Raw genomic sequence first — 27,390 nt, 5'->3', positions numbered from 1 at the left:
TCAGGTTTGCAGCGTGATGGATAGTGGAGGCCGCATGTCGAATGCTGCGGCGATCAGTCCCAATTCCCGGGTATTTTCACAGCATGAAAACACGAATAGTTCGAAAGCGAGAACCACATAATATGATGAGTTTGAGTTTAGAAGATATTTCTGGGAACTCGCCGTTTTTGTCTGTCAAGTGGGCATATAGAAAAAAAATAGGCCAATTTGACCTGTTTTTACACGCTTATAGCTCGTAATAATTAGGTCGTGTTGTGGCGCCTTCACAGCTTAGCGTCGTTGTAATATTTCATCAAGATACTACAGATGTGCAACATTACCTGCAGCTTCAGAAAACGTCTAAGGCCTATATGTATATAGTCAGGGCAATATCATTTCATTATAGACATAGAGGTAACACTCGGACCATTTTTCATCCTGGCGCGTTTTCACTGATCGCTACCTTTCACTCTCGGCACCTTTAACTCTCGGCACAGGTCGCACGTTTTTAGATGGGTGTTCCGCATATATAGCTTAGCTTGTCGTGCCTAGTTTGCATAAGCTCGTTTATCGTGCTATTCTCTGGCGTGGCTGACAAATTATGGTGCAATATAGCAGCCTGACACTCACCACATAGCTGAAGCAGTGGCATATGGTTCAACGGTATGACGTTATCAGGGTTATTTTTACGTGCTATTCTCAACTGTACCTGCGCTTTCGTGCTGAAAACTTCGCCTGCTTCCGAGTAACTTTTCTCTAAATCATCATTCGGCATTTAATGCTATATTAATTGTATACCCTTAAAGCCTATATAGCTTTTGTGCGCAAGGTTTTAACTAAATTCACATAGCTGTCAAGTACATCTGCTATCATTACGCATAACACTGAACTTATGGCAAGACAACGACGTTATCAGCCATAGGTATGCGATTATCTGTTTTTAGTCTTGTGCTGCAGAAGCGTAATTCGTCCTTTATTAGCAAATTTTCTGGCATCGCAAATTTTTCTTCCTTTATTTAGCACCTTATGTTGCGATATATTCAAATACGAGTACCTTAGGTGCGTGTTACATGACTTGTCCAGCTCGATGTTATCTTGGTTTGTAGTATAGTACCTTGAGCTAGTTAATGAAGTGTAATCGATTAATAAATTGCAGCTGCAAATTTGTCTTCGTTTGTCCGCTACGCTGTCATGCAGCTTAATTTACAGAATCACGAAAGCTCGATAAATAGCATGTCACAAATAATAAACGTCTACACTGCATTACCGCTCGCTAATCTCTACAAAGTTATATTGTGCATTGCAGTCGAGCCCGGCAGCTACGGTAGTCCTTCGACCTCCAGGCTCCGAGAGGAATACGAAGAACTTTCTGATGGAGCAGACAACACTTCGCCGTTGCCTGAATTGTGAGAACCATCTTACGCTGTAATATCTCACCGCCGTCCATTTCGAATACGTGCGAGTCGAGTTACCACCCACGTAGCCGTTTTATATCTATTTTCGCCCGGCTTTGAAGTTTCTTAACCTTGTTAATGACCACAAAAAAGGCTGAACTATGCTGTATTGTTTAAAAGCAGGCTTAAATGTCTGTGACGAAGGTCTGACTGGCTGGGTCAAATAATTCTAAATGCTCAACTGGCATGGTCCTGACGGCATGGTCCTGGCATGGTCAGGACCATGGTCCTGACGTTTCGAGAACGGCTTGGTCACTTCCTTAAGGGCTGACTGCATCGGTCGAGGAAGCGGCATCGTTTTTGCTTTTCTCCTTTCGGTTATTCCTCCCCATCGCATTGCGAAGGCCGTGCGTACACATAAAGTACCCAATGAGCGGTTAATGTTGTCCGAGGTGTGCTTAATGTACCACGACTCGAGGAAACTCCTCCTTTCTGGGCACGTCCCAGTCTTTACGACAAATACGCCACTGAAGTTGATTACATCGTCATACTTCGCAGAATGATCGGCAAAAACTCTGCGCTTCGTCTTCGTACGCCGTTCTTCTGCTGGCGGATTTCTCATGAAACATGTTCCTCCGACCGGTGTAACGGACAGGGCACACCGCTAGGTACATTGGTAAAAGTACCATGCTCGGAGTGCTCCATCAGCAGTTGTAAAGTTACATCAATAAGTATGCCATCACAGCTGACGCGTAGCGCTATTGGTACGAGAAGCATGTTCGTTTGATGGAGTTTTCGGCTCCCGTAATGGTGAAGCGGTCCCTCCTTGCATACTTTTTTTTTATTTTCTAGATTGAACACACTAATGGTTTCATAAATTTATCATTGCATTCATATTTCAAACTATAATGAAACTCTTGAGCTCACTTTTTCAATTCATGCTTCCTTTATCCCGTATCTTTGCATGGTTGTTACTCCAGTTGGAGGCCATCTGTTCGACTGATGATTTGGAGTTCGCGTTGTAATAGCGTCATTTCCAAATAAACATGTACTGTACGTATTCCCACAGCGATGCTTCACTGCATGGTGAACTGCGGAAGGAAGACATAGAGCTCCTGAGGCTGTTGTCAGTTCGCCAGATTTGCGACTTGATGGTTGAAGGCAAAAAGGAAAAGTACTGTCTCAAGTAAGTCTACTGCTCCTTGCCCTTAATAGTGGCACTTTTCTTAGCACTGAAGAAACTTCAAATGGAAAAAAATAGAATTCGTTTCCGAGGCCACCTGTCTATGGGATCGTTTAGTAACACGTCTGTTACGTGCCTTAATAATATTTTTAATTGTGTAGCTTTATTTGTGGGCATGGTGATTGTAGAGTGCGATAACAGCCGCCTTTTTCTTGTTTTTACTCCCTTCCAGGCAACAGGCATATGACTAATGGGTTTATATGCATAGCCAGATATACCAAAGTTGCATATGTACTGGTTAAGGAGTGTTTTCTACAGGATTATGCCTTGAAGTACTACGTAAATAGCCTCTCTGTGGTAAACGACACTCCTTGAAGTGCGTTAAGTTCCTTTGATAGAGCGAGTAATTTCCTAAATTACTCGAGTAATAACTCATATTGAGAATCGCGGTTGGTTTTTAATGCGATAGCGTTAAAGAGCCCGTATAATTGGAATCCCATCGTCCACGGCGCGTGCGTCAACCAAAACCTGGCGTTGTCCTTAAGGAAAAAATCGCGATGGATGCAAATAAAAAACCAGGGGTTCAAGCCGGAGCCAAACCAAGGCATTTTGCGCGACAGTCAGGCGTTCCACAGCAGAGCCATACCTGTGCTTTTTTTTTTCTTTATTACAAGCAAGGAAACCATTACACTTCCACCGACATTTCGAAAATTCATAATCAGGCATATTTAAACACAAGTGCACGAAACCAGTCTATAGACTGGTTTCGTGTCGCTATAGTGTCGCTATAGTGACGGACTATAGTGTCGCTATAACGTTCACATACCCCGCGTATTTGAATTAACTTCTTTCACGCCCAACTCGTTCAACGTCACACTCTGCTCTCATTCATATGCTTATGAAAATGTTTTTTTTTTTTGTTTATCGCGGAAGTTCAGAAGTCCTATAAATCTTGCTCTCCAGAGATTATAGGCTACAGAAACGGGTAATGTTATGTGCAAGAGCCTTCCTCTCCACGGGATCCGGTTGAGGTGTCCCCCGATAAGCGAATGAGAAAACGATGCGAACTAGGACCGATTACGCTATCGCATTCCACTCTTGAAGCGCTCAAACGTCCTCCTTCTTTTGTACGACTTTATGGGAAGCTTCGTATGAACCGTAACTCGGAGCAATGAAATCTTGCTTTACCACAGGATGACTTCGTCGGAGAAGGTTGACAGGTTCAAGAGATACCACGACTTCACTATTTTTAAGCTTCCTTACCCTGGTAAGCATCTACTTATTTTCCTTAGCTAACGTGAAATTTTTCATAGAAGAGAAGCGATTTAATGCATGCGTCTCAATGCCGTATGTTGCGAGTAAATTATATATTGACAGTTGCCATCCTAACGATAGAAATTTTACTGGAATGGAAAAAGAGATTTTACATGTTTGATCATTAACATTGTTTACAGGCGCCACACGATATCGTTTTCCACCAATCGCCTCCGGTTCATCTACTTCATATCCGGAAAGGGATTAGCGCTTTTTTTTTAAAGAAACTGGTGTGTTTTGATTTTTGTGAGCTATAGACTACAAGGTTGGAGAAATTGCCATCGCAGAAACAAATACAGGAACGACCGCAGCACGGAAATAATTGCACACGTTAACGTCACGTGCTGTTGAAAGAACGGTTGCGTGAGGAGGACGCAACATGATCATTAAATAATTGGGCCGATATCATTACATCCGACGGCACAGAATGATGGCGTGAAACACCAGCCAATGATTTGTTTCATGTATGCACTCCTCAACAAGGAATATACTTCTTTTCTTTTTTGAACATAACGAGAACAATACGTAGTCCACAAGAACACGTAAGAAGAACGTGAATGCGTGATGTAATTCTTGCTTTTTTTTTCATTCGATTTGTACGCATACACCATGATTGCATACTGCGTTTCTAGGACATTATGCTTGAGTTTTGTAATTTAATCCGAAGAATAGCCAATGGTTTGACTGTCCTTTCATACGTCAATGACATTTGCATTCACAATGTGCGCGTTGCTGTGATATTTTCTGGAGCTGCGTATCGTGCTATCTGTCTTATAACGAGCCAGTTTGCAGTTAATCTTATTTAAGTGTAACTGACAGCGTGATTGATGTATAGTTGCTCATGTTTTCGCTCAGTGACCTCTAGTCATATGATGCTGGAGGTGTCATTCTGAAGTATTTTTCTCGCACGTAGGCTGTTAACAAGCTTTTTCGCGCGTCAAACCTGCTGGCTTCTTGCCCCAATTTTTCATTCCGCCATCAGGCTAGTACTATAAGGGTGTTCAGACATTTAATTCAGTTTCTTTTTCTTGGATCACCACTGCAGGCTGTGAGTTCTTCGAAAAGTACGTTAAGCAGCACTACAATCCCGAAGGCCTTTTTTACGACTGGACACAGGTATACGTTCCCTCATCTGTACGATATAGCCGGTGATAGATGTTTTCTTTATGTAAATCTCGCTACGGCACCAGTGTAATAAGCCTGATATTTTAAAACAATAGCATTCTCTGCCGAAATGAAAGCTACTTTAACGGTCGTGCCACGTTGCAAAATGATGTAACGTAACGTGTCATTTTAAATGGCTGCGGCATAAAATTTATTACTTCTATTGCACCTTAGACCTTAGCCTTTGACAATTGCGGCTACAGCGAACTGTGCCACGTCATCGACGAAGCGTTAAAAACTGCAATCTGTCATAGGCGTGTGCACGGGGGGGGGGGGGGGGGGCGCAGTCAGCCCCACATATTGACATAGTAGGGGAGGGGGCTCTGGGACTCTGGGGGGGGGGGGGGGGGGCGCAATGTCAGCACCATACATTAACATAATTGGGAGGGGGACACTGCGACGAACCTTCGCCCCCCACCCCCCCCCCACCCCTGAAGGGAAACCCTGCGCACGCCTATGATCTCAGTTACACCGATGTGCGTGCTTTGTGGAGTCAGTGCCAAATGGGTGAAACGTGAGTGAGACGAGCATGACACAGGGTTGTTTCCTGAGCTTTTATAGCAGAACGTTTAAAAAAAAGTGCGTAACTTATTTTTAAGTCAGTCGCAATTATAGGGACACCTCATGTGAAAATCGACCATCAATGTGGCGGCTGTATAGGAAGTTCAAGTTTTAAAAGATCCTACCGCGCTCCGCGTGCAGTGTAGTGTGGGATTGAGAGAAGTAATGCGATAAAGCGCTCCGCCCTCGCGCACACGGCCAGCGGTACAGGAAACGGAGTGCGCCCTCGCACGTTTCGCTCTTTCCTTTGCTACGCTCCATTAGTCGGATTGTCTCTCCTCCTCGCGGAGTACTTCTCCTCGCATGGCAAGGGGGAATAGCAGGGAGCGCGCGTGCCTGCTACACTCGGTGACAACTTATCGTGACAGTGGAGCGATTGCTACGGAGGCGGGGCTTCCGCACATTGGTGTTGCTCCGCAAGTAGTACGGCAGCTTGCAGCTGATCTCGGTTTTCCGCGCTCGCATCGTTGATGTGTTTAGGAAATTATATACACGAAAAATGTGAATGGGAGAAACATTTCGATTGTTCACTGCACATTTTAGTGTCATATAAACGAGTACATTTTTTTCTTTGAGAACTAAACAGCGCGTTTGTGGCCGCATACTGACATACTACGCCACGGACGCCATGTTTACTTTGGAAAACGGGCGTGCTCAAAAGGTCGTGCTGTCTCAGAAATGAAAAGAAAAAGAAGGCATTCTTTCAAAAGTGAACAACTGTATTTTACCTACGACTTTTCGCAACTGTGAGTCTCATGATAAAGCAGCATTTATTTCAGCAATGGAAATAAGGAAATTATCAGTAAACTTACGTACTATTTTTTGGCGCGGTAGCAGCATGCGTTTCGGTTCTGTAGCTCGCACAGTACTTCCAAGAAAAGTCGCCGACTATAGCAGACAAACAGGTGCTTGTCATGTCACCAGCAGCGTCCGCTGACGGTAACGTCATTACCAGCGCTGGCGATACCGAAAGGCCTGGAGAGTGCGTAGCACTTTAGGGGCCCGGCTTCTCATCCTTCCATGGATCTGATGTGGCGTGATCACGGTCAAAATCAAGTGGTCAGTATAAGCTTAAACAAGGCTAGCAATGCTCAAAACCGGGTTAAAGTAAACGAACAAGGTCTAAATTATATAACAAAAATAACCATGGAGTAATCCCAATAGTTAACTTAATATCGCCAAAAACGCTTCGGAAACATGCGAGTGGCACCCGCGCCGCGCAGCAGAGTGCGCCACTGCCGCGTCAAGCACCCGAGTGCTCTCCCACCGGCGCTTCTCCGGCGCCTTCGTCGCTAGGTCTGAAGGGAAAACAATCTGAGGGAACCCGCTGCAGACGACACGTATCTCACCTGCCGTAATAAGCAGGAAGTCGATAAAGCGTAGCCGAAAGTAGCGCGCATGTCGCATGCTGTGTTTGCGAATATCCCTAATCCGATTCTACTCGTGCCGGGGAAACTCTACATGCTTACCTCCAACACTGACGTCATCGACGGTTTGGTAAACGAAGCAGTGGGAACTCTCTGAGCGGAAATCGTTGGGGGCCCGTGCTACACACTTGCTCAGGTTTCACCGTACTGAGGCTGCATCTAGCCTATGATTTAGAACTACACCAGTCGCTATACAAGTTATGTTTTTCGCGTCCTCGGCGCGTGGCACTGCCGTGTTTTGCTTAGTTTATCGTGACGGCATTCTGAATTTGGTGCACATGTTTGCTTTAAATGTTACAAAAAGATACCGGAGGGGCCCTTTAATTGGCAGCACACGCAATTTCTTCTAAGTAATTCGCCGCGGCTGAAAAAGCTGATCGAGCTCAAAGTGCCGGCCTCCTCTTGTGTGCTGTTTAGTTTACGCTGTCAAACCGAAGGGAACCGATGTGCGTTTGCTCACGCCAGTTCGCGCTGTTCATCGTACCAACGTTGTAAAACCCAGTGTCTTCGGTCATCGGTTGAAATGTTTTCGTGTTTGATTGTGCTCGCATGACAGGCTTGTCTTTAATTAGTACGCGAATGTTCGTTACAAATTTTAGGGGGAGATTCAAAACTGCGAGCATTACCTTGTATAGCTGTTTCATTCCTAGCACTATCAGTACTTCGCTTTTCTTACGAAACTTTTATTTTCTTCTCAAAGTGCTAGGGTTAATATGGCAAACTTTTTTCCTAATACGTCTGGGTTTAGTTACGATCACAGAGTTTAAAAATTGTCACGATACTCTCAAGAGTAGTCTCCGCCGTTGTACATTTACGTTACTAAAAGAGCAGTAAAATAAATCGAGCTGTTGTAAGTGTTGTAAACACTAATGCTGATTAGAAACTCCACTATTTTTGACAAGATCGCGATAGGCAATTATGAACCACTCTTTTTTTTTTTTTCGAAGCATTTTGTTGACGTCGAGTTGGAAGTGCCCCAAACAAGTGTCGCCTCTGCACTCAACATTGACTGGAAGAATTACAAGGTAAGCGAGGAAAAAAAGTCCTTCCCCTATCGGGAAAAATGGGGTAATCGGAGAAAGGTGCAAATAAAATAATAATCTTCGGTTCGAGTGAGAATCGACCCCAGACCTTCTGCGTGGCAAGCAGCTGTTCTACCGCGGGGCTAAGCCATTACTTTAAACTGTTTCGGAAAACTATACGAATGCCATGTAGTGGGAGGAGTTTCCTCAACGCATGTAATATTGCGTGACAGAAGCACAGAATCGCGCCAGGCGTCAAAAAATGTGAATTGCGCCGCTACTGGGTGTTTTAAAGATCCACGCATTACAAAGCACTGAGACGTATCTAATCACCAGCAAAAGCATCAACAAAGTGAGCAGCGGCGTAGGTTCGCGTGTTGCCTTACACGGACGCGTAGCGGGCCCTTTACTGATTCGCAAAATAAATATGCCATAGTGGGAACTCCCGAACTTTAGTTGTTGTAGGCACTCTAGGTTAGTTTGAAAATGCCATTGTTTCGCGCACAGACGTTTGTTTCCTTGCGGCATAGCTGAATCATCCGATGAGAACCGAAGCCAGGTTCGCGATTGAGCAGGCGATGCGCATGGGGCCAGACAACGCTTTCGCGTTCTACTTTTCAAGGCGAAGCTCAAGCGTCCTCCAAATCTTTGGCCCATGTCAGCAGATCGCATTGAAAGTGCATTGAGCCTCTATTGAAATATCATTGAGGAAACTGTTGACCAGTACTGAAAACTGACCCCCCCGCGACATTTGATTTAAAAGTCGGCGAGGGGCCCAACGCGATAACTCATTGGTTTATCGTTGAAAAAATGTTGGGCATCAAATTAAAGTTTTGTTGACAGAGCCAAATGTCGACATTGTTGCACTGTTGACTTTCAACATTGAAAGGTCACTGAAACATTGTTGAAGCTGGGTTGAATGTCACTGTTGAAGGAATGTTGAAAGGCTACTGGGATGCACTCTTTGTGCTCTCTTAGTGCAATGAATGCTTCGGATCAATAGTATTATACAATATTTCAGCTATGCTCGCCGCCATTTATTTATTTCTTAAACTTTGTGCTGACGCAGTGTCCTGCATGCGCGATTAAAGAATTAGGGTAGATTTCGGAAGTGCGCGGCCGGGAAGGACGCCAAGGACTTGCTGGTAGTACGCCTCGATTTCTTCGAGACTCTTTGAAAATGTGTGTTGATGATTGATAAAAATTTCGAGGAACAATTTTTACCCAAGTTTTTAATCGATGTAGCGACGTCAGAAATGCGTAATAGAATAAAATGCACTTCATTGCTCTTCTAATTTTCTTTCCAGCGTTGGGACCTGGTAGAGCTGACCAAGAACTATCTGAAGTTCTTGCTGAAAGTTGTCATCGACGGTAAGCTTATCCTTTACTGTCTTGAAATCTCAGTGGTGCTTTGCTTCACTCTGTCGCGCAGCGTAGTCGAGATTTTTACGGCAACGCGTTATGTTGTGGCGTACAAATGGAGTAAAGAAGGGAAATCGGCAATCACCCCTGTGTAGCACGAAGCCACAAGGTTGTCACTTTTGCCAAACTGATTTACAACAAATGGGGTAGCCCTCTTGACTTTTTATGCGAGTAAGACAGCGCCTTAGGTTGGTGTATTGCACAATATGTGTGACTCTTCATCGCGGCCGCAATAAGCATTTCATTCCGCCAGGGAAATGTCTGCGTGCATGAATTGGGCAGGTGAGGTTATCCTCCGTAGCTTTAAGTTACATTTGCGACCACATTTAACACTACTAGTCGCATTTTTACTGTTTGACTCCTCAGTTTCATTGCCTAGACTAGTTTCATTGTCTGACTAGAGCCGCAAAGACAATCTCACTGCGCAGCTTATGCACCCCCTTTAGAGGCGCTGTTGAAAATCGCATCGTTAACTAAACACTTTCGCACCCTTGTTTTTGCCCATACACATGAGGTCCCGTGTACAATGTTAAAAATAAACTGCTTGGTTTTGTGCCAAAACATTCTGAATGCTAGGCATGTCCGAATAGGGGCACCACCTGGCCTTTTTTTTTTTTTTTTGCTGTGAACGAAAGCGCACGAATTTTGTTCATAGCACCTCCATCGAAGTTCAGCCAGTGCTTATCGAATCCACCACCTGAAAATTCAGCAGCCCAACGGCGTAGTCACTAAATGAACATGGTGGTGCATGGCACGTGTCTGTGCAACCGCTAGGTTAAACATACTGACGTGACTCTAGAATGCCACTTCTGTGTAAGTACATACAGTACTTTGACAGTGATCATGGCTGCCGTAGATTACTTAAAGCTTGCTAGAACTGCGGCGGGCGCTGCGTTGCATGTAATCGGGGGGTTAAACAAGCTGCTCCCCGGTATTTAGCAGCAGTTACGAGCCAGACTACTTGGTGCCGACTGAGTGAACGTATTCCGTAACAGTGGAAGGGGTCCAGGAAGGTTATCTAATCCCGCACGGTGTGTTGTGTGCAATCTGCAGAGAACAATATGGAGCGATGCGAACAACCAGTATGGACCGCTGCACAGAATAGACCCGACGTGTAGCTTTCATGTGCCGCAGGGATTAACCAGACAAGATGAAACTTGCATTCACCGGCTGAGACTCGACATTGCCTACACGAAATACTTCAAGCACAAGATCAGGCAGTCGGACTCACCCATGTGCACCACATGTAACACTCGGGAAGACCTAAAGCACGTACTCTGCGACTGTTCCCATTACGACGCAGAACGACAGATTCTGAAGGAGGCACTTCATTTGCAACGCGGCACGAGCTTGGAGCTGCGGCACCTTCTCGGCCCGTGGCAAGACAACAGTTGTGCGATGCGCAGCACAAAAGCGCTGTTGGCGTTTTTGAGGAACACTCAGCTTAACCAAAGCCTGTGAAGGACTCTTCTTATGTATATATGTGTGTTTGTGACTGTATGTACTATTTGTGTGTATATGGTGTATATGTGATCATTGTATATACCATAATCACCCGACACCTGGAGTAGCAAGCCAGGCGACAAACCAGGCTAACCTCTCCGGGCATTTCATTAAAGAATCTTATCTCTAATTATTCCATGTGCACTATTCCCGCATTATTCCCGCACTATTCCCTGTGTTAATTCCAGGTCGACTATTTGTTCCCTGTGCTTTGTATTCCTGCCCTTTAATGTTTTGTTTATCACTCTTTGCTTTGAGCTCGTCAGACGCTTTGAAATATTCAGAACACAAATCTTTTCTTTTGGATTGCGTACAATCTATTGGTCTCAATCTTCGGAGGTCTGCTAAGTATGCACTACGACATTGTATATGTCACCAATGAGTCCAGGGGCCAGGCCCGTAGCCAGGCGGGGGGGGGGGGGGGAGCTAGGGCCCCCCTTCCCCGGAGCTTTGGCGAAGTACCTGTTTTTACCAAAAATAAACCATAAAAATAGGTGGTTTTCTCACATAGTCAAGGTTTTCAGCAAGTGCCCCCCCCCCCCCCCCTCGGAAAGAATTCCTGGCTACGGGCCTGCCAGGAGCGTGTAATATACACGTACAAACTGACAAAAAATTTCAAGGGGGGGGAGGGAGGAGGGGGAGGAGGGAGGAAGTTCGAGCTCCTCCACTTCAACTGCCCTCCGACTACGCCTATGTCGATGGCATGCATGCGTCCAGCGTATTCAAGCAACCACGTTGTGAGCGTGCTGTTCTCGGTCCATGGCATAAACTGCAGGAGAAACAGCGAAAGCGCTCTTGATGTACCCTAATGCAAGGAACAATTCCAGGGGCTTTTTTGATAGGCCGCTATTTAATTTGCATAAGCAATAAATTCTCATTATCGCTATTCATCCTTGTACATTCGTTCCCATTCGCTCTGTCCGAGTGCACAGTAGCAGTATAGACAGAGCACCAGCTGATGTCTACTTCTGTCGACTTTCTGTAAACAAAATCTTTCTCTAGGCGACTCCAGCCTTCTGGTGCACTGCATTTCTGGCTGGGATCGCACGGCTCTGTTCATCTCCATGCTGCGCCTATCCCTGTGGGCCGACAACAAGATCCACCAGAATCTATCAGCATTAGAGATGGCCTACCTCACTGCCGCGTACGACTGGTTCCTCTTCAGGCAAGTCGATGGCTGTTTCTCATTTATTATCCATTGTCGCAATGCGTTTTTTCTCATATTTGGGTCCGCACGTGCGAATGACTTTCTTTTTTTTTTATTTCAGTCACAATTTACCAAATCGGGTACAAAAATTCGAAGAGGTGAGTTGTGCTTTTCTCTCCAAAAGCTCCTTCTCGAGGTTCTGGTTTTTGTTTTCGTGTTCGGTTTCAGTATGCATCAACTGTGAAGTTCGCCTCGTTTTATTGATATACATTTGTGCGACGTTTGAGATTGAAATCTGAAAATTGTAACTAGTTAATTACCACAGGCTAAAAAATGTAATGAATTGCCGGATGTGGAAAACAATATACGTGTTGCTAATGGTAGAACTCGTAAGTATCGTTTAAAATGCGAAAAATGATTTTGTCAAGGTCCAAGTATAAGAAAAGCGTTGATGAGCCGTGAACAAATGTTTGTAAGCAATGCGCATAGGTAAAGAATCAAACGACGAGGACTGCGTGGTACACAACCATTGTGGTACGCTTACAATTGCATAACGTTTCAGAGGTATCAATAAATTGAGAAAGCCCGTCGGATCTCGCGGCGGCAGTGGAGGCGCACATGTCAATGTGAAGCTGTCAGAGACAGGAGAGATGGTTGGTTTGCACGGTCATGCTGCTGAGGGAGGGCATTAGTGTTGTGAGGCTGTGAATGTCTCTCTTCCACAACGTAAAAATAAAGCTTCTTTGCTGGCGTTCATGCTGAACGGCAGTTTGCTCAAACTTTCCGCGGTTTTAGCAAGTTGTAACTCATGGCTGTTGGCAGATGCTCCGCCAAGAGGCGAACAACCAATTCTCACGGTACCTGTATTTTGTACGCACGGAAAAGCTTCTTAGTCAGTGCGCAGTCATACGATGGTACGACAGAAAACTCAGTAGAACATGGTTATCAGAATCTATAAGTGTGCGAAGGAATTCGTACGCTGTAAATATACTGGCAACAGTGAAAGATGGGCGCGATAGCAATTACACACCGGCGTTGGCCGAGGGTGGTAGGATGTACCAGTATTGCTCATGCCGTGCTGACGTCTACTTACGACAGATTTAGTCAACTGTCTTTTGTAAATCGCAGGGTAACCTCAGACCTCTGCGTACTCACTCGCAAACTCGCGTGCGTACAAGAGCACTCGTGTGCTCCTCTACGAACTGAGGGATGCAGCGTCTCCTAGCGAGTCTGCTTTCCACACGTTCTCGCGAAGCCAGCGCTGCTTGTCAGCCTGATCTTTTTAACACCTAATGCACGTTGTATAAAGCGCAAATCCCTGTATATGTCACATAGACTGTAATTTCAAGTATTAAATATGGTAACGCAATTGAACAGCTGACTACGTAGATTATCAATGTGATCGTTGCATAGTGCCAATGCTTCTCGCTCGATAACGCGACATGACGGTTTTTTGCTACTTTCAATGGCAACTTGAAAGGTACAATACCTTCTCAAAGGGGCCACGAACCATTTTTCGAGGCAAACATCGAATGACCTTAGTAGTAATGTTTATTGCCTCACGAATTGACTGCCGCAAAATTTTCTCGAATCCGTTAAGAACGCGCAGAGGTACAGAGGTTTGTCGAGCACTTTCGGCGCTTTCTCTATTCTATAATCGCGACGAGCGTGCTGGAAGCTACACATGGAGGAATTACACGAGTAAAGGCGTTACGTCACCGTGCTTCATGTCTTTGAGTGCGCCTGATGAAACACGATCGCTCTCTCTCGTTGCGATCTTGGGCGTAAGTGTGGCTCACTGTGTGATGTTAGCAAACTATGGGAGCGCGGCGCCGGCATCTGGCGGCACCCCGTGGCAAGTAGCGCATAGGATCCAAACGACGCTCTTGATTTATGTCCGCTATGGTCCAATAGCATGCTATCCGCTGTTCGACAGTGTGGTGGTGTGTTTTGCGTGCCATTTGATAGCCGTACGCGCAGAACACCACCGCAGGCTTGATAGCCGAACGCGCTGAACACCCCCGCGGTTTCAAGCACAGGAAGCTTCAGGCAAGGTGCCGCGTCCTAGCTTCTTCTCGCGACATGTATTGTTCACACTGCTGCGCATGAGAACTCGGCCCATCAACGTGAAGGGACGGCGAGCCCTCGCGCGCAGCGAGGGGCACCCTAGGCGACATTCTCCAAATGGGTGGTTTATTACCGGGATTTTAGTACAAAGAGATCAAAACGCTTTGCACAAGAACCAATCGTAAGTGGCAATTATACAGGACACTAATTACCTTATACAAGTTAGGAAATATATCGATTAGTGGCCGCGAATTGTACACCTATAAAACAAACAAACGAAGGACCAAGTTTGGAGAGCCGACCTGTCCTTCGGCCAGCGCTGTCGCGATCGCGCACCCCTGAACAGAAGAGACGGAACAGACATATAGGAACAGTTGAGAGAAATATACGGTGCATGGTCACGAGGCGCTCCTTCGGGACCTCAATACCGCGGAAGGGAGCGCGCGCCCGCCGAGGCCGGGCCCCCGAGGCGACGACTCTACCACCGGCCGGAGAGGCCAAAACGCATACGCACCCTCCGAGGCCCCGGGGTGGTCTCCCCGAACCCCGTATCGCGCCCCCGCTTGTCGGGCGAGCACGAGCAGGGCCCTAATCCCACCAAAATTAGGCCAATGGGACAACTTCGAGAGGCGGGGTGGCAGCAAAGTAACGGCGATTTATGACCAGCTGCCATCCGTCCGGCCGGGAGGAGATGGACACGAGAACTCTTCAAGGGAAAATGGCGCCGAGCAACTGGTGCGGACGCCTGGATTCCCACATCATCAAACAGCAAGCGCCGGTAGCTCTGAAGAGCCAGCACTGGCATCTGTATGAAAAGAGGGCGCCTGAGAAAATCGCAACTTCGCGCTCCGTTTCTGAACTCTTTGCCACGCACGACTGCAAAATTCGGTTGAGATGTTCATAGCAATGTCTGCTACCCGCAGGATGTTCTCTCACCAAGCCCCGTCCATCGTGTGGTTCATGACTCCTGTAAATCGTGAACAGCATAAGTGATTCTAATACGTAATTCATTGGCCTTTAATTTGTACCACCTGCTGACATGTCCTTGGCGGTTACCACTGCCCTTATCAAAATGCACTGTTTGATTCCATACTTCTCACTATCCTGGAAGCTCCCGGCATATGCAGGACATCAAAGACGGAGCTTTACAGGTCCTTTAATTCAGCTAAAACTCGTTGGCACTCTCGTATTTTAGAGCGCCACGAATAGAATATCAGTGCCCACGTACATTTTTACAACCACGCTTAGTCACGAGTATTAACACCATTGGCTTCTTTCTTCAGATATTCTTCTTCTGTTTCAACATGCTCAAGTACATCAGCACGGACGAATTCTCAACGTTAAGCCTGTAAGTCATTGCATTTATGCCACTGGGCATCACTTAAATGTTTTTTTCACTCGAATTTTGCAGCAAGAGTAGTGGGGACACGAGCACTGAAAGCACGGGAACGTCCACTGCCTCAGGTAAGTAAACATCGCCAGTGTAAACATCCCAAGCGTCATGCTCTCTATGGTTTCTGTGCAATGTAATGAGGATGCTTTTACAGTGTACTTGTCCGTTCTAACAACTGAAGAGAAGCACAACGGCGGAAAAGAAAGAAGGCGTGGGAACTTATCTGCGCATGCCCATGCAATAGGCGAACCTATCAATCCGGCACGCGTGGGGGTCTACGTGAGATAACTGATAAGGCATTTGATTTCATCTTTATGCAAGTTATTCGATGGTTGGCTCGCGCATGCGCTACCACTGTTCTCGATATGCCATGCATCAATCAATAGGCCCGTTTCTTCATTCCTATGCCGGTACAAAACTGCACATTCATCGAATTTCGGCGTGCATTTACTCTCTCGACAATGTAAATATAGATTAGAAGGTGAGCCTCCGGTTAGCGATCTCTTATGCTCCAATTATCTCTGGTTAATGCAGTGGCCCATCTGTCCTATGTAGAAGCGGCCGCAGCTGAAATGGACCTTATACACTGCACTTTTGCGGCAATCATTGAATTTGTTGGTGTGTTTTACGAAACAAATATCGGTCCGCTTCTTGTCTTTTACTCGCTCGTTCTTTCTCTGCACAGTGGCACAAATCTTACCTAACTTATTGGCAGCCGTGAAAACATTAACACCGTATCTACTTCCTGCTTTCTTTAGCATGTGAGAAACGTAATGAATGTACGGTATACCAGCGACACGTTCCTTCCTATCGCTTTCTGTAACAATGCTTGGACTTAACATAACGGACTTCTTTAAACATTCAGCGGCAGAGGCCACTGCAACACGAGGTTCCGTTTTTAAGCACGAAATTCTGTTTCGAGCAATTTTTTCGGAGAAAGGCACCTGTCAAGTCGCTGTATCTAGTTATTGGCTGTATCTAGTTAAACTTCAGGCTGGCGCTTTCAATAGAGGCTGAATGCATAGTTTCTAGTTCATGTAGGACCCACTTATTTGTTTGGCAGCTGAAACAAAGATGAATATGCGTAACGGTTCGATAAATGTTGTTTTGTTGAATATTGGTTATTCAGCGGCGACACTGGTGCTAATGCCTATGTGAAAGGATAAACATCTAATATAACACTGGACAAGACGGAAATTCACGAAATGTTAAGCAACAAAGCATAAACTTATTAATAAATCCTGCGCTCCTGATGCTGTTTTATATTTGTTCTATTGATAATTATGAGCCATCGGTAATATAAAAAAAATACTACAAAATCACTCCCAATTAATAGAAGCGCAGCGCACTGCTCAGATTTCCAGGCTTTCGTGCACTGGAGCGGGCAAAGCGATTCTAGCCAGAGTAGGAATCACCTCTCCCCTGACTAAGGAGAGAGCAGTTCCACTTCCAGACACCGTAAGGTCGGCGATCATGGTTCACCCACTTCCCCGAAATATGCATCCGATATATAATCACGGTAGAAGGAGAGCGCGGGCTAAAGCCTTCCTCTCTCAGTTAAACAGCAGAAGAGAAAACGCTCTCTTCGTCGATGCATCTCGCTCGGGACCGAATAGCTTCGTGGCCGCCGTGGTAGACATGAGCGGCCGCACTGTGAGTGCCGCCTCGGTAAGGACCAGGTCCATAGGAGTGGCCGAACAGGTCGCCATCTCTCTGGCACTAACAACTAAAGATCCATGCCCCGTCTTTTCCGATTCCATGACGGCCGTCAGGTCGTTTGACGCCAATCAAATCTCCTTGGCTGCTCACAGCATTTTAACTAAATCCACAATATTCCCTCATGAGTTGACGTGGTTTCCCGCCCACATGGGCGCCTCCGTCGACGGCATCGCCAACCCCAACGAAGTGGCTCACGCTCGGGCGCGAGGACTCATTCTCCGCCCCGGGCAAACGAGCCCCCCGCAGGCTGCGGGGGAGGGGGGTGGCGATGGCGCCGACGGAGACCCGTTGACCACCTTTCACGAGGTCACTTCACACTATAGGCTAGGCAGGAAATCCTTTCCAGATCCGCACAGAGAGCTAACTCGGAACCAGGAGATCGCCCTCCGACTCCTCCAGACTAGAACGTTCCCGTCGCCGACCACTATGGCCGTGTATACAGACATTTCGGCAAAGTGCTCAGCTTGCGATCAGCTAGCAACTTTTTCTCATTTAATGTGGCGGTGCCCCCGCTTGCGCGTTTGCACAAGAAAGCATCACGTCAACAAGATAGAATTCTTAAAATGCATCGCAAGTCCGGATCTTGCGAATCAACTCCGGGCGGTCCAGGGAGCCTGTGAAGCGATCGGGAACCTTTGGCTCCCGACCCCTTCGCGGGCGATGCCCTCCTCGGGTTTTTAGGAACCCTCGTCCCAGGACACAATAAAGTTCCTCTGTCTGTCTGTCTGTCTGTCTCCCAATACATTATCAGATACGGAACATTTTGCACAATTACTTCTTGCGCAGTGTTTTCTAGCAGCCTTTTTTATCATCGAAAACGAAGTACGGTAGGAGGCCTACAGCATTGGTTCTTGCTATTTGACAGCTACAGAGAACGAATCCCGGGATACCCATGCCAGCTGTTCGGGGCTTCATGTTCCGGCAGCCGACACAACTACCACAGCACATGGAACACGGAAGTTCGACAGGACTCATGCAGCGCCATCGGTACACGGGCTTGAATTCGATACAAGCCACGATGCCAGCGTTGGAAGCACCTCGAGCAGTGGTATCTCAGATGCATCGCGAGATTTTTCTGCGCTAGCCGCACATCGTCGCCAATGTGTTAGTCGCAGGCAAGTGTGTTACTAACGTAATAGTCTTTGTTCGTATATGAAAGACGTTTATTGCGCTAAAACGTAATGCTTCACGACACAACACCTGCGTCAATTGTTCTGTACATCCGTTACTATGGCCGCTATGGCCGCGTTTAAACTGCCAAGTTAAACTTATTGTATTTACTTAGTCGCAGAAGTACGTGGCAGCGCTTCGCGTTGGCACATTTGTTTTTTTTTTTTTTCCAAAGATCGAGAAAAGGATAGCGGACTTCCTATTAATTTATTTTTCAGAAAAGTAGAATATATCTGCGTAAAAAACAAGATAAATTGAAACCAGCAAAGATCACAGAAAAGTCGGACAACTTAGGGAACGTTTCCCCGATTACCTTAAAACACGTCCGGTTATTCACGCTCCATCCTTGACAGTGCAACGGAGTGATCACCTCGTCAAATCCTCGGTTCGAAAAGTGTTGTAGTAGGCTCGCTCAAGTCCGAAAATATCCGAACAAGTTGGTAGCGTTAGACATCACCGTAAGTCAAATGGTATAGAGCACGAGTGATTTCAAGGGGGTTTTAGGCTTCGGCTTCAACAAGTGGCCACTTACCTTTATTTTCGCATTTACTTTTATTTTGTTGGTAACATGAATCCCATCGCAGATTTAGCTCCTGTTACCGTTCAGTTTTTTTTTTCTTCTACACGGCCCATCGACAAGCCGCGCTTACACTCACATATGAGGTCCTCACTGTGCAACTCTGTTTTTAGGCTTCCGAATAACTAGCCCTCATACATTTAACCCACAAAACTGCCCTGATAGCTGCGAAAAATTAGACACAACATTTGCCTCCCTGTCCAATTAGAATTGCACATTTTCGGCGGCAACGTATAAGCATACAAACTCAAAATAGACGGCCTTTCGGCAAATGTTCTCGGTGCTATCTGATGCCTTCGGCGTTGCCCCAATCGCAACTCTGTACAATAACGTCGCGGGCAAGATCGTGCGCAGGACAAGACACTGATGGACATCGCAGTTGTAGGAGTGCAGTTAAGAGCATTCATTACAATACAAGTTATGCGCGCACTATTGTTTTTGATGAAGCAGCGCTCAAAGGACCCAACCACGCACACGTAAAACTGACGCATACACAAGTGCTGAACTGCAACTGGTTCTTTATTGTCGAAAGGCACGCCTTATTGGCGTCGAGGACATAGCGTGGCGCCCCCTACGTTGTGACGTCACTCCTATGGTGCTGGATTGTGTCGTCTGCTGGAACACTACATTTCCTGCGCTTTTGCCCCCACCCGTTTTTGTTGTAGGCACCGCGCGTGCTTCACCCTTGTCTTGAAGCCCATTACTTTAAAGAAGCGGTAGGACTTGATAATCCGGGCATGCAAACCGCGACTCAGTACCCCTGGTGACACTCGCGTGTCTTATTAGCATGCTACAATCGTGACCTAAAGCAGGTATAGCTGACGCCATGGAGGACGATGCAAGTGATGTCGCGAAAGCTAAGCTGGTAATACATTATGAAATCATTTCCCCGTAGGAATTCTCAGACTTTCTATGAAACGAACGAGTGAACTTGCAACAACGAGGGAAGCGTGCCGCCGAACAGTAATACCACCGCGCGTGTAGTGCACATGCACTGCTGTTGCCCTACTACTCTCAACGAACACGTGGAAATGGTGAGCGGAGCGCATCGCCACACATTCTTAGAAGTGCTGGTGGGATCTACAAAACAAAGGGCTGATTTCTCCTCCACTGCTCTCTTTAGTTGTGATCCCATTTGATTGAGAATCACCCCCGTTTCGTCTTTTTCTCTCTTTTTTTTTGCTACTGATACGTTTACTTTTCGCCGTGGCTTACACTTATTGGGAACGTATCGATGTTAGTTTTCAGCGCCTTCTACGCGAGCTTAAACGTGACAAAATATTTACTTTTCGTAAGGACCTCGCCGTGAGAGATATTTGAAACGCGGGCGCTGTTCCTTTTACTTATTCTGTTAATTTACAGTAAGCCTGTCGTTCTCCAGCATCAACAAATTCATCGACAAACGCCCGCGATAAAGCTGCCGAGAGCGCTCGTGAGCACACGTCAGCTGTTACCGAACATCTTAGCTACGGCGGCGTACGCGAAATCCTCGTCACGAAAGTACTTGCTGTAGACCTGCAAGCTAGCGTTGGCGTCTTTTCCCATTTTCGGCTTTACAAGCCAAGTCTCGCGCATCTCTCTACTTCTTCTTCGTCTTCTTCTTCTTTTAAATTTGGGATAATGATGGAAACCTACTGCTGGATCCGTCGCATACGTCTGGCACTGCGGCACCGAACAGTACACCAATAAGCTGAAGCTGCTTGCACGCAACCTAGCACTGCTTATACGGCGATAGTAACTCCAGCTGGCCAAAATTAAGCTCGGCATGTCGCGCACGTCGCGCACCACAATTTCACCCCAACGTCGCGTTCCACATACGCAGCGAGGAAAGCAGGAACAAACTTCAGCCACACTGTGACGTCAACACGATCGCAGCGCCGGCCTCTCCAGTGAACCCCCTCGCGGCCAACATAGAATGACTGAGTATCCGTCGAATCTCGTGGTTGCGGTTGCAGAATGCTGGCAAAAAGACAAAAAAGGCAAGTGGCGCCACAAGCAGGGACTACCGGAGCAAAGTGGTCATACTGGATGTGCACGCCATATATCCCAAAATCTGCGAAAGATAGGCCAAAAAACCCGCTGTCGTTACAGTGTTATCGGCACCAGTGTGATTGTCGGACCTGTGCAGAATAGTGAATGGTGTAAAAAAAGCGCCCGCACCCATGGGGCAATTAAGCAGCGTAACCCTTACGTCACTTGCACGGAACTGGTGATTTATAAGCTCCCTTTGACCTGAAACAAGGTTTACATTGGTCAAACGGGCACGTGCCTGAACACGTGGTTAACAGAAGACAACCGCCACTTCTCGACTAAGTATTCCGGTCATTGAGCCTTTCATTGTAGGGATTGTGGCTGTGCTCCCACCCTGACAGGAACGGTGGTTGTGCACAAGGAGCGCTAGAAGGAAAGAAGGGAAATACTCGAGGCAATAGAAATCGATAAGTGGAAAGAAAAATGTGAGTTGATCCTCGGTATGATTCTCCAAAAAAGGGGGCCGATGCCTTACTCTAATCACATATTCTGTCCAAATTTTACCCAAAACACGTAATAATTTAACCAAACACGTCGTGACAAAGTAGCAGTTTCGCAGGTATGCATAGAAAGGCCGTGTCAGCCTATCGTAGGACATTGGATGAATCTATGTCGCCGGCGAAAATAAACAAAATGCTGCATATAAATTCCTATGGACAGCTAAAAGAATTGAAAAGTGCAATCACCATGTCTATATTCGCTAGTCTATACTCGCTAGTCTATATTTCTATGCCGCACATGATTAAACCGTGGCGGTAAGCCTGTGAGTGCATTGGGGCTGTTCAAATTAATATATACGAGTGCCTGCGCCTGCGAAGGTGACAAATAAGTTTCATTTTACTTATAAGATTTTACAGCAAACTTGTATTTTCCTTATAACATAAGGATTAGCGAGAGGCCTACTACTTTCGAGCGCACCATTTGGAATTGGAACCTATTTTCATGTAATATATCTACCAGTAAACTGCACTCTAACCTGTCATCGCTTTCTCTCCGAAATGTTTCTCTGCAGGGACGAGGCTTTCGAAGAAGCTTCTCTTGATGTAGACGTGGCGAGTGTCGAAAGTCTACCCCTTCTGCGAATGTCCTCACAGCCGCAGACAGGAAAACTCGGTGATATTCACGAAAGGTAAGTCGTAGTAGTCATGGCTGACTCAATGCCTTTGGTATATTGTATATATGCTGTGTCCGTTGTCATGGAGTGGGATATATTCCGAGTCATGGTGGAAATAAAGGTTAGTTTCACCGCAACGGCGAAGCAAGTGCGATAGCAACAAATTGTAATGTTACACGAAGTGAGGCTGCAGAGAGAGAGAGAGAAAAGGAATGTAGGAAATGTAGGGTGGTTAACTATACTATACGTTTGGTACCCTACACATTGGGAGGGGAATGTGAATAATTTCGAACACTGTCATTAGTTATAATAATAGGCTGGTGCGCGAGTTGGTAACTCATGACAAAAGAAAAGAGCTCAATATTATCGCGCGAATTAACGTGTACTGTGGCCTTCTGTGTTGCTCATTTCGCACTCTTTTCTCATGGCTTACATTACTGCGTTCCTTATAAATCTAGCTATAGACGTTCTTGCGGTTCTAGCTATAGACATTCATGCGGTTGAAACTAAGCAGTACTGTTTCAACAACACCAAGCGATTTCGGCCTTAAATCTACTTTGCCCTTAACCGCCACGCGTAAACAGCAAGCGCGCAAAGTCCGCATCGTGCGCATCGAATCTCATTTGCGTCTTCCGCCAATACACGCAGGGAAAATCTGCAGTGTTTTTTTTTTTCCTTCAGTATTTGGGCGTTTTTCTTTTTCCTTTAGATCTTCTATTTTATTCTGCGACCCGTCAGCACCGGTACCGGTATATTTACGTATAGAAGCTCTTAGAAAGCGACTACATCGATTTATCCCACTTTGAATTCATTTTTTGCACGAACAGGAGACACTTCACTGCCCCCTGACGGGCGGCCCCGCCACGGTGGTCTAGTGGTTGTGGCGCTCGACTGCTGGCCCGAAGGTATCGGTATCGAATCCCGGCCGCGGCGGCTGCATTTTCAATGGAAAAGAAAGTACTTGAGGCCCGCGTACTTAGATTTAGATGCACGTTAAAGAACCCCGCAAGGTCAAAATTTCCAAAGCCTTCCACTACGGCGTCCCTCATAATCATACCGTGGTTTAGGGACGTTAAACCTCACATATTAATATATCCCCTGACGTGCTTTTTTGCGATAACGTCGTCCTTGTCCGCTATGACATGCCCCGAACAGGCCACAACACTATCGCCTTCGAAATGAATTCAGAGGTTACACATTTATGTATAGCGCATAAATGCCCTTGCAAATTTCCAGCCATTAAGTTTGCTCAGTAACAGCGCACAGTGCGTATGAAGATCACCAGCAGTGTGGTTGGGCAACGTTTTGTTTTTCTTGATTACATGAGGCTGAGACTGAGAATGAGGTGGCCCGTTGACCAAACAATAATGCAAGCGGACCGCGAACAGGCGCAGTGGCAATGACAGACCGTCATCAGGGCCAACTCAGTTTAGCCTTCCCATCTTGTTGGTTTGTTGGTTGATCCTCAGCTACTTGGCGCAACCCACCGTGGTGGATCTGCTGCCGAAGAAAAACCCAACTTCTTCTTCAAAACTTTGTTTATCCTGTACGTGACGCGACTGCACCAGCCGGACTACTCAAATCCAACTGCTTTTTTATTTTACGTTTCGCCCCTTAAGTACTCTAAGGAGGAGCGGCTCGAACTAAGGTGAATAGCAAGACCGCAGACAAAAGCAGTTCAACCGTCACAGGACTTGTAGTCGTACTTTTCAGTTAACCGCACTCAGTGCCTGAACACTTTGGCAATCTTTCTTTCGCGACTCATGTGCTACAAGTATTACGTATGCAAAGCTGGATATAAACTTGAGCGAAGTAGCTATTTGGGCCAGTTGGTTGAACTTCATCATACAACAGCGCACACACACAAATACAAAAGGAAGAACTGACGACACGAGCGCTGGCTGTCAACTGATAGTTGATAGTCAACGCTCGTGTCCTCAGTTCTTCCTTCTTTTGTATTTTTGTGCGCGCGCTGTGTTATGATGAAGCTGAATATAACGTGTCCTTCGCCGAGTGACTTGTTCGTAGAGGCATAATCCCGTATCCCTGCTCATAGAGGGATGATCCCGGTAGTGTTTCGCGGCACTGACACATGACAGTTGACGTACTTCAGAAACATGCATGGCTGAGTTGCGGCATTCAAGTGCTTTAACGGCTTGTCCTCTATTTTTCCCCCAGCTGGCAAATCATAAAAGAAACAGGATCTACCGATACCAGTTTGTCATCTGGTGCCGATGGCGATCCAAACACGTCCTCCTCAAGTATCCCTGGAAGCAGGCAAGAGAATATGTTCACCTCCTCTGGTGATCATGTCTGCGTATATGCAATGTGGTATCGTGAATGAACTGTCTGGCGATGGTCTGCATGTTTTGCGTAACCTATCCAAGCGCGCACAAGTTAAAATACATTGTTCCACTGTCCTCTTAATATTTTCAAATGTAAAGCGAAGTCTTTAACATTGCGTCAGAACAGAGGGAGGCTATCAAACTTCTACATCAGCGAACAAGGCCGCACTTTTTCTTTCTGATAGCGGTTATTAGAAATACCATTTTTTGATTACAAACGTGCTCATTTCTGCGGAATAAATTTTGTCTACATGATGCCAAAGTTCGTCAGCGACGCCCGTTGGTCGAAACATGGCTGAAACGTAGATGCTAATGTGTTAATGAAGGCACATTAGAGAGTAACAACACATTATACAAGTGTTGACTAAGTCTATTCGTCAGAGTGATAAGTGGAGGAGACGCGACTGTCCGCTAGCTAGGTCAGACTCAGGCTCCTTTTCCGCTAGCCGCTTGTAGTCTTCACTTAGCAAACGCATTACTGTAGCAGTAGTCACAATCATAGTGCCTGAGAAGTGTTTTTATAAAGTCTGCCACTCTTGATACGAGTTATCCATTTCAGCCCGTGCCTATCTATGTAAATTCAATATGGTATTGAATGTTTGGAACCACAGAACACGAGGTGAAAAAATCTTTAACAGGGTGCTGATCGTTTTAACAGCTTGCAAGAAACTATGTCACAAGCCAGTGTCAGTATTGCCCATAAACGGTAATATAATAGGAGCACTGCCACGTTTGAAGGAAAGTTTCATGAGTTTATGTAAACTAGTTCAGTTCATTTTTGTTCTTTGTAGCATCCGAAGGCCTTCAACTTAGTAATAATAAGGGCATCTACTTGTAACCCATGTAAGAGCATTCGTTATGTATCCCATCATCTACAAGGTTGTTAAAATGGTCAAATAATTTCTGGTATTGTCAAGACAGTCTCCAGGTGACCTTAGTGTTCTTACTGCAGGACTCAAAATTTTGTCCCTAGAAGCCTGTACCATATTATGAATTCGGATGCACTCAAAACATGCAATCTGATTTCATGACTCAAGAATTTCAATGACCATATCAATACACTTTTTGAGACATTGGGCACAGGCTAACACTTCCCATGCTTGCTAGACCATTGTCAACAAATATTATAAACCTACACTGCATGTATACAGCGAGTACGTGTGGTACGTGACGCTGCTGCAGTTTCATGTATGCTTTGCACTCTCGAGCAGCGAACACTCCGAGCAACAAGGTGGCTCTGAAGACGTGACCCCGTCGATCAAGGAGCTCTCGCTGAAGGTTCGCCGGCAGCGACTGGAGGAAGTTCGCCTCCTAGTGACCAGAGCCTACCTCAACATGAGAGCCGAAGCGGCGAACAGACAAGCTTCTCCGAGGTGCCTCAAGGCTATCGTGCGAACCTTTTCTGTAGGCGGTGCTCGGGAAGGCTCCTGATCGCAAAACTCTGAAAGGCCATCCACCAATGGAGTGAAGAGTAATCGCGTCATTCTTCAACGCTATTTTCCGACGCGAAGCATTCAACACAGCCTATCGCCGCCTAGAATGTTTGACCCATGTTGCCGGATATCGCATGTCTGTTTCCATGTACGAGCCCTCTGCGTGAGGTGAACTTCCCTAAGGTATTTCATTTCGCACTGTACTCACGAGTTCTTGTTTTGTGGTACGCCTCGAAAAAAAATGCTAAGGATAGCGTTGATGACCGGTGATCGATAGTCTTGTGAGAACCAGTATAATTTTTTAGACATCCGAGGGCATGCAAGACTCAAAGTAATGCTTCTACGCGTGCTGCATGGCTTTCATGCAGTTTTTACCAAGAATGCTTGCACTTTTTATGCGTGACGCTTATGTATCGCTACGTTTCGAAATATTTTGGTTTTATGTCTATCAGACGCCGCACGAATGTTCATGGCCTAATAAATATAGCAATGCTCTCGCCAACATTTATTGCACCGTGGTCCACTTTGCCTTTGAACGTGTATTTTCAATGTTTCTTCATCTGGGATCGAATCCCGGCCGCGGCGGTTGCATTTTCGATGGAGGCGAAAATGTTTGAGGCCCGTGTACTTAGATTTAGGTGCACGTTAAGGAACCCCAGGTGGTCGAAATTTCCGGAGCCTTCCACTACGGCGTCTCTCATAATCAAATGGTGATTTTGGGACGTTAAACCCCAGTTATTATTATTATTATTATTATTATTATTATTATTATTATTATTATTATTATTATTATTATTATTATTATTATTATTATTATTATTATTATTATTATTATTATTATTATTGTGAGCGCTGACTGTGTCGGTCATCACCTTCACTTGTGCATACAAATCATCGTAATCATCTTCGTGTTGGCTCGCCGGTGTTCGGTTTTTGGTTCGCGTGCCTTTGCTGAATATACAACAATCGTTCCGTCGTACCAGACGTCGTCTCGGACTATTATTATTATTATTATTATTATTATTATTATTATTATTATAATAATAATAATAATAATAATAATAATAATAATAATAATAATAATAATAATAATAATAATAATAACTGGGGTTTAACGTCCCAAAATCACCATTTGATTATGAGAGACGCCGTAGTGGAAGGCTCCGGAAATTTCGACCACCTGGCGTCCCGCACCATGGCTCCCAGTCGGGATGCATGCTTGCTATGCTCCTGCCCGTTTTTCGGTAAGCAGCAGTTTTTCCGCTGTGAAAGTTGTTCTAAACGTGTTCATGCGAAGTGTGTAACCTGGCCTGATGAAGAGCTGCAACTTCTGAAGTCTGGATCGCGCTCATTTTGCTGCAATTTATGTGATCTGAGCAGTTCTTCTGGTAAGCCTAACGAAGACAACTCGGCGGCGTGCAGCGA

At 45.9% G+C, this 27,390-nt stretch overlaps 1 protein-coding gene across 1 annotated transcript in view; it reads left to right on the top strand.

Moving 5' to 3' along the window:
• Positions 1–24,568, top strand: part of LOC119396067 (myotubularin-related protein 14-like) — a 29,222-nt gene extending 4,654 nt beyond the window's left edge. The window contains exons 4-16 of the mRNA XM_037663136.2: positions 1,286–1,385; positions 2,443–2,559; positions 3,750–3,823; positions 4,916–4,986; positions 7,970–8,047; positions 9,352–9,415; positions 11,972–12,134; positions 12,238–12,274; positions 15,467–15,531; positions 15,595–15,647; positions 18,167–18,410; positions 22,086–22,202; positions 24,366–24,568. Coding sequence (XP_037519064.2) covers positions 1,286–1,385; positions 2,443–2,559; positions 3,750–3,823; positions 4,916–4,986; positions 7,970–8,047; positions 9,352–9,415; positions 11,972–12,134; positions 12,238–12,274; positions 15,467–15,531; positions 15,595–15,647; positions 18,167–18,410; positions 22,086–22,202; positions 24,366–24,531 — 1,349 coding nt within the window. The 3' untranslated portion in view covers positions 24,532–24,568. The remainder of the gene's footprint in view (positions 1–1,285; positions 1,386–2,442; positions 2,560–3,749; positions 3,824–4,915; positions 4,987–7,969; positions 8,048–9,351; positions 9,416–11,971; positions 12,135–12,237; positions 12,275–15,466; positions 15,532–15,594; positions 15,648–18,166; positions 18,411–22,085; positions 22,203–24,365) is intronic.
• Positions 24,569–27,390: the final 2,822 nt, after the last annotated feature.

The sequence above is a fragment of the Rhipicephalus sanguineus genome, chromosome 6 (genome assembly GCF_013339695.2).
Source record: "Rhipicephalus sanguineus isolate Rsan-2018 chromosome 6, BIME_Rsan_1.4, whole genome shotgun sequence".
Lineage (NCBI taxonomy): Eukaryota > Metazoa > Arthropoda > Arachnida > Ixodida > Ixodidae > Rhipicephalus > Rhipicephalus sanguineus.
Note: the sequence above shows the minus strand (reverse complement) of the source record. Positions and strands in the feature narration are given on the sequence as shown.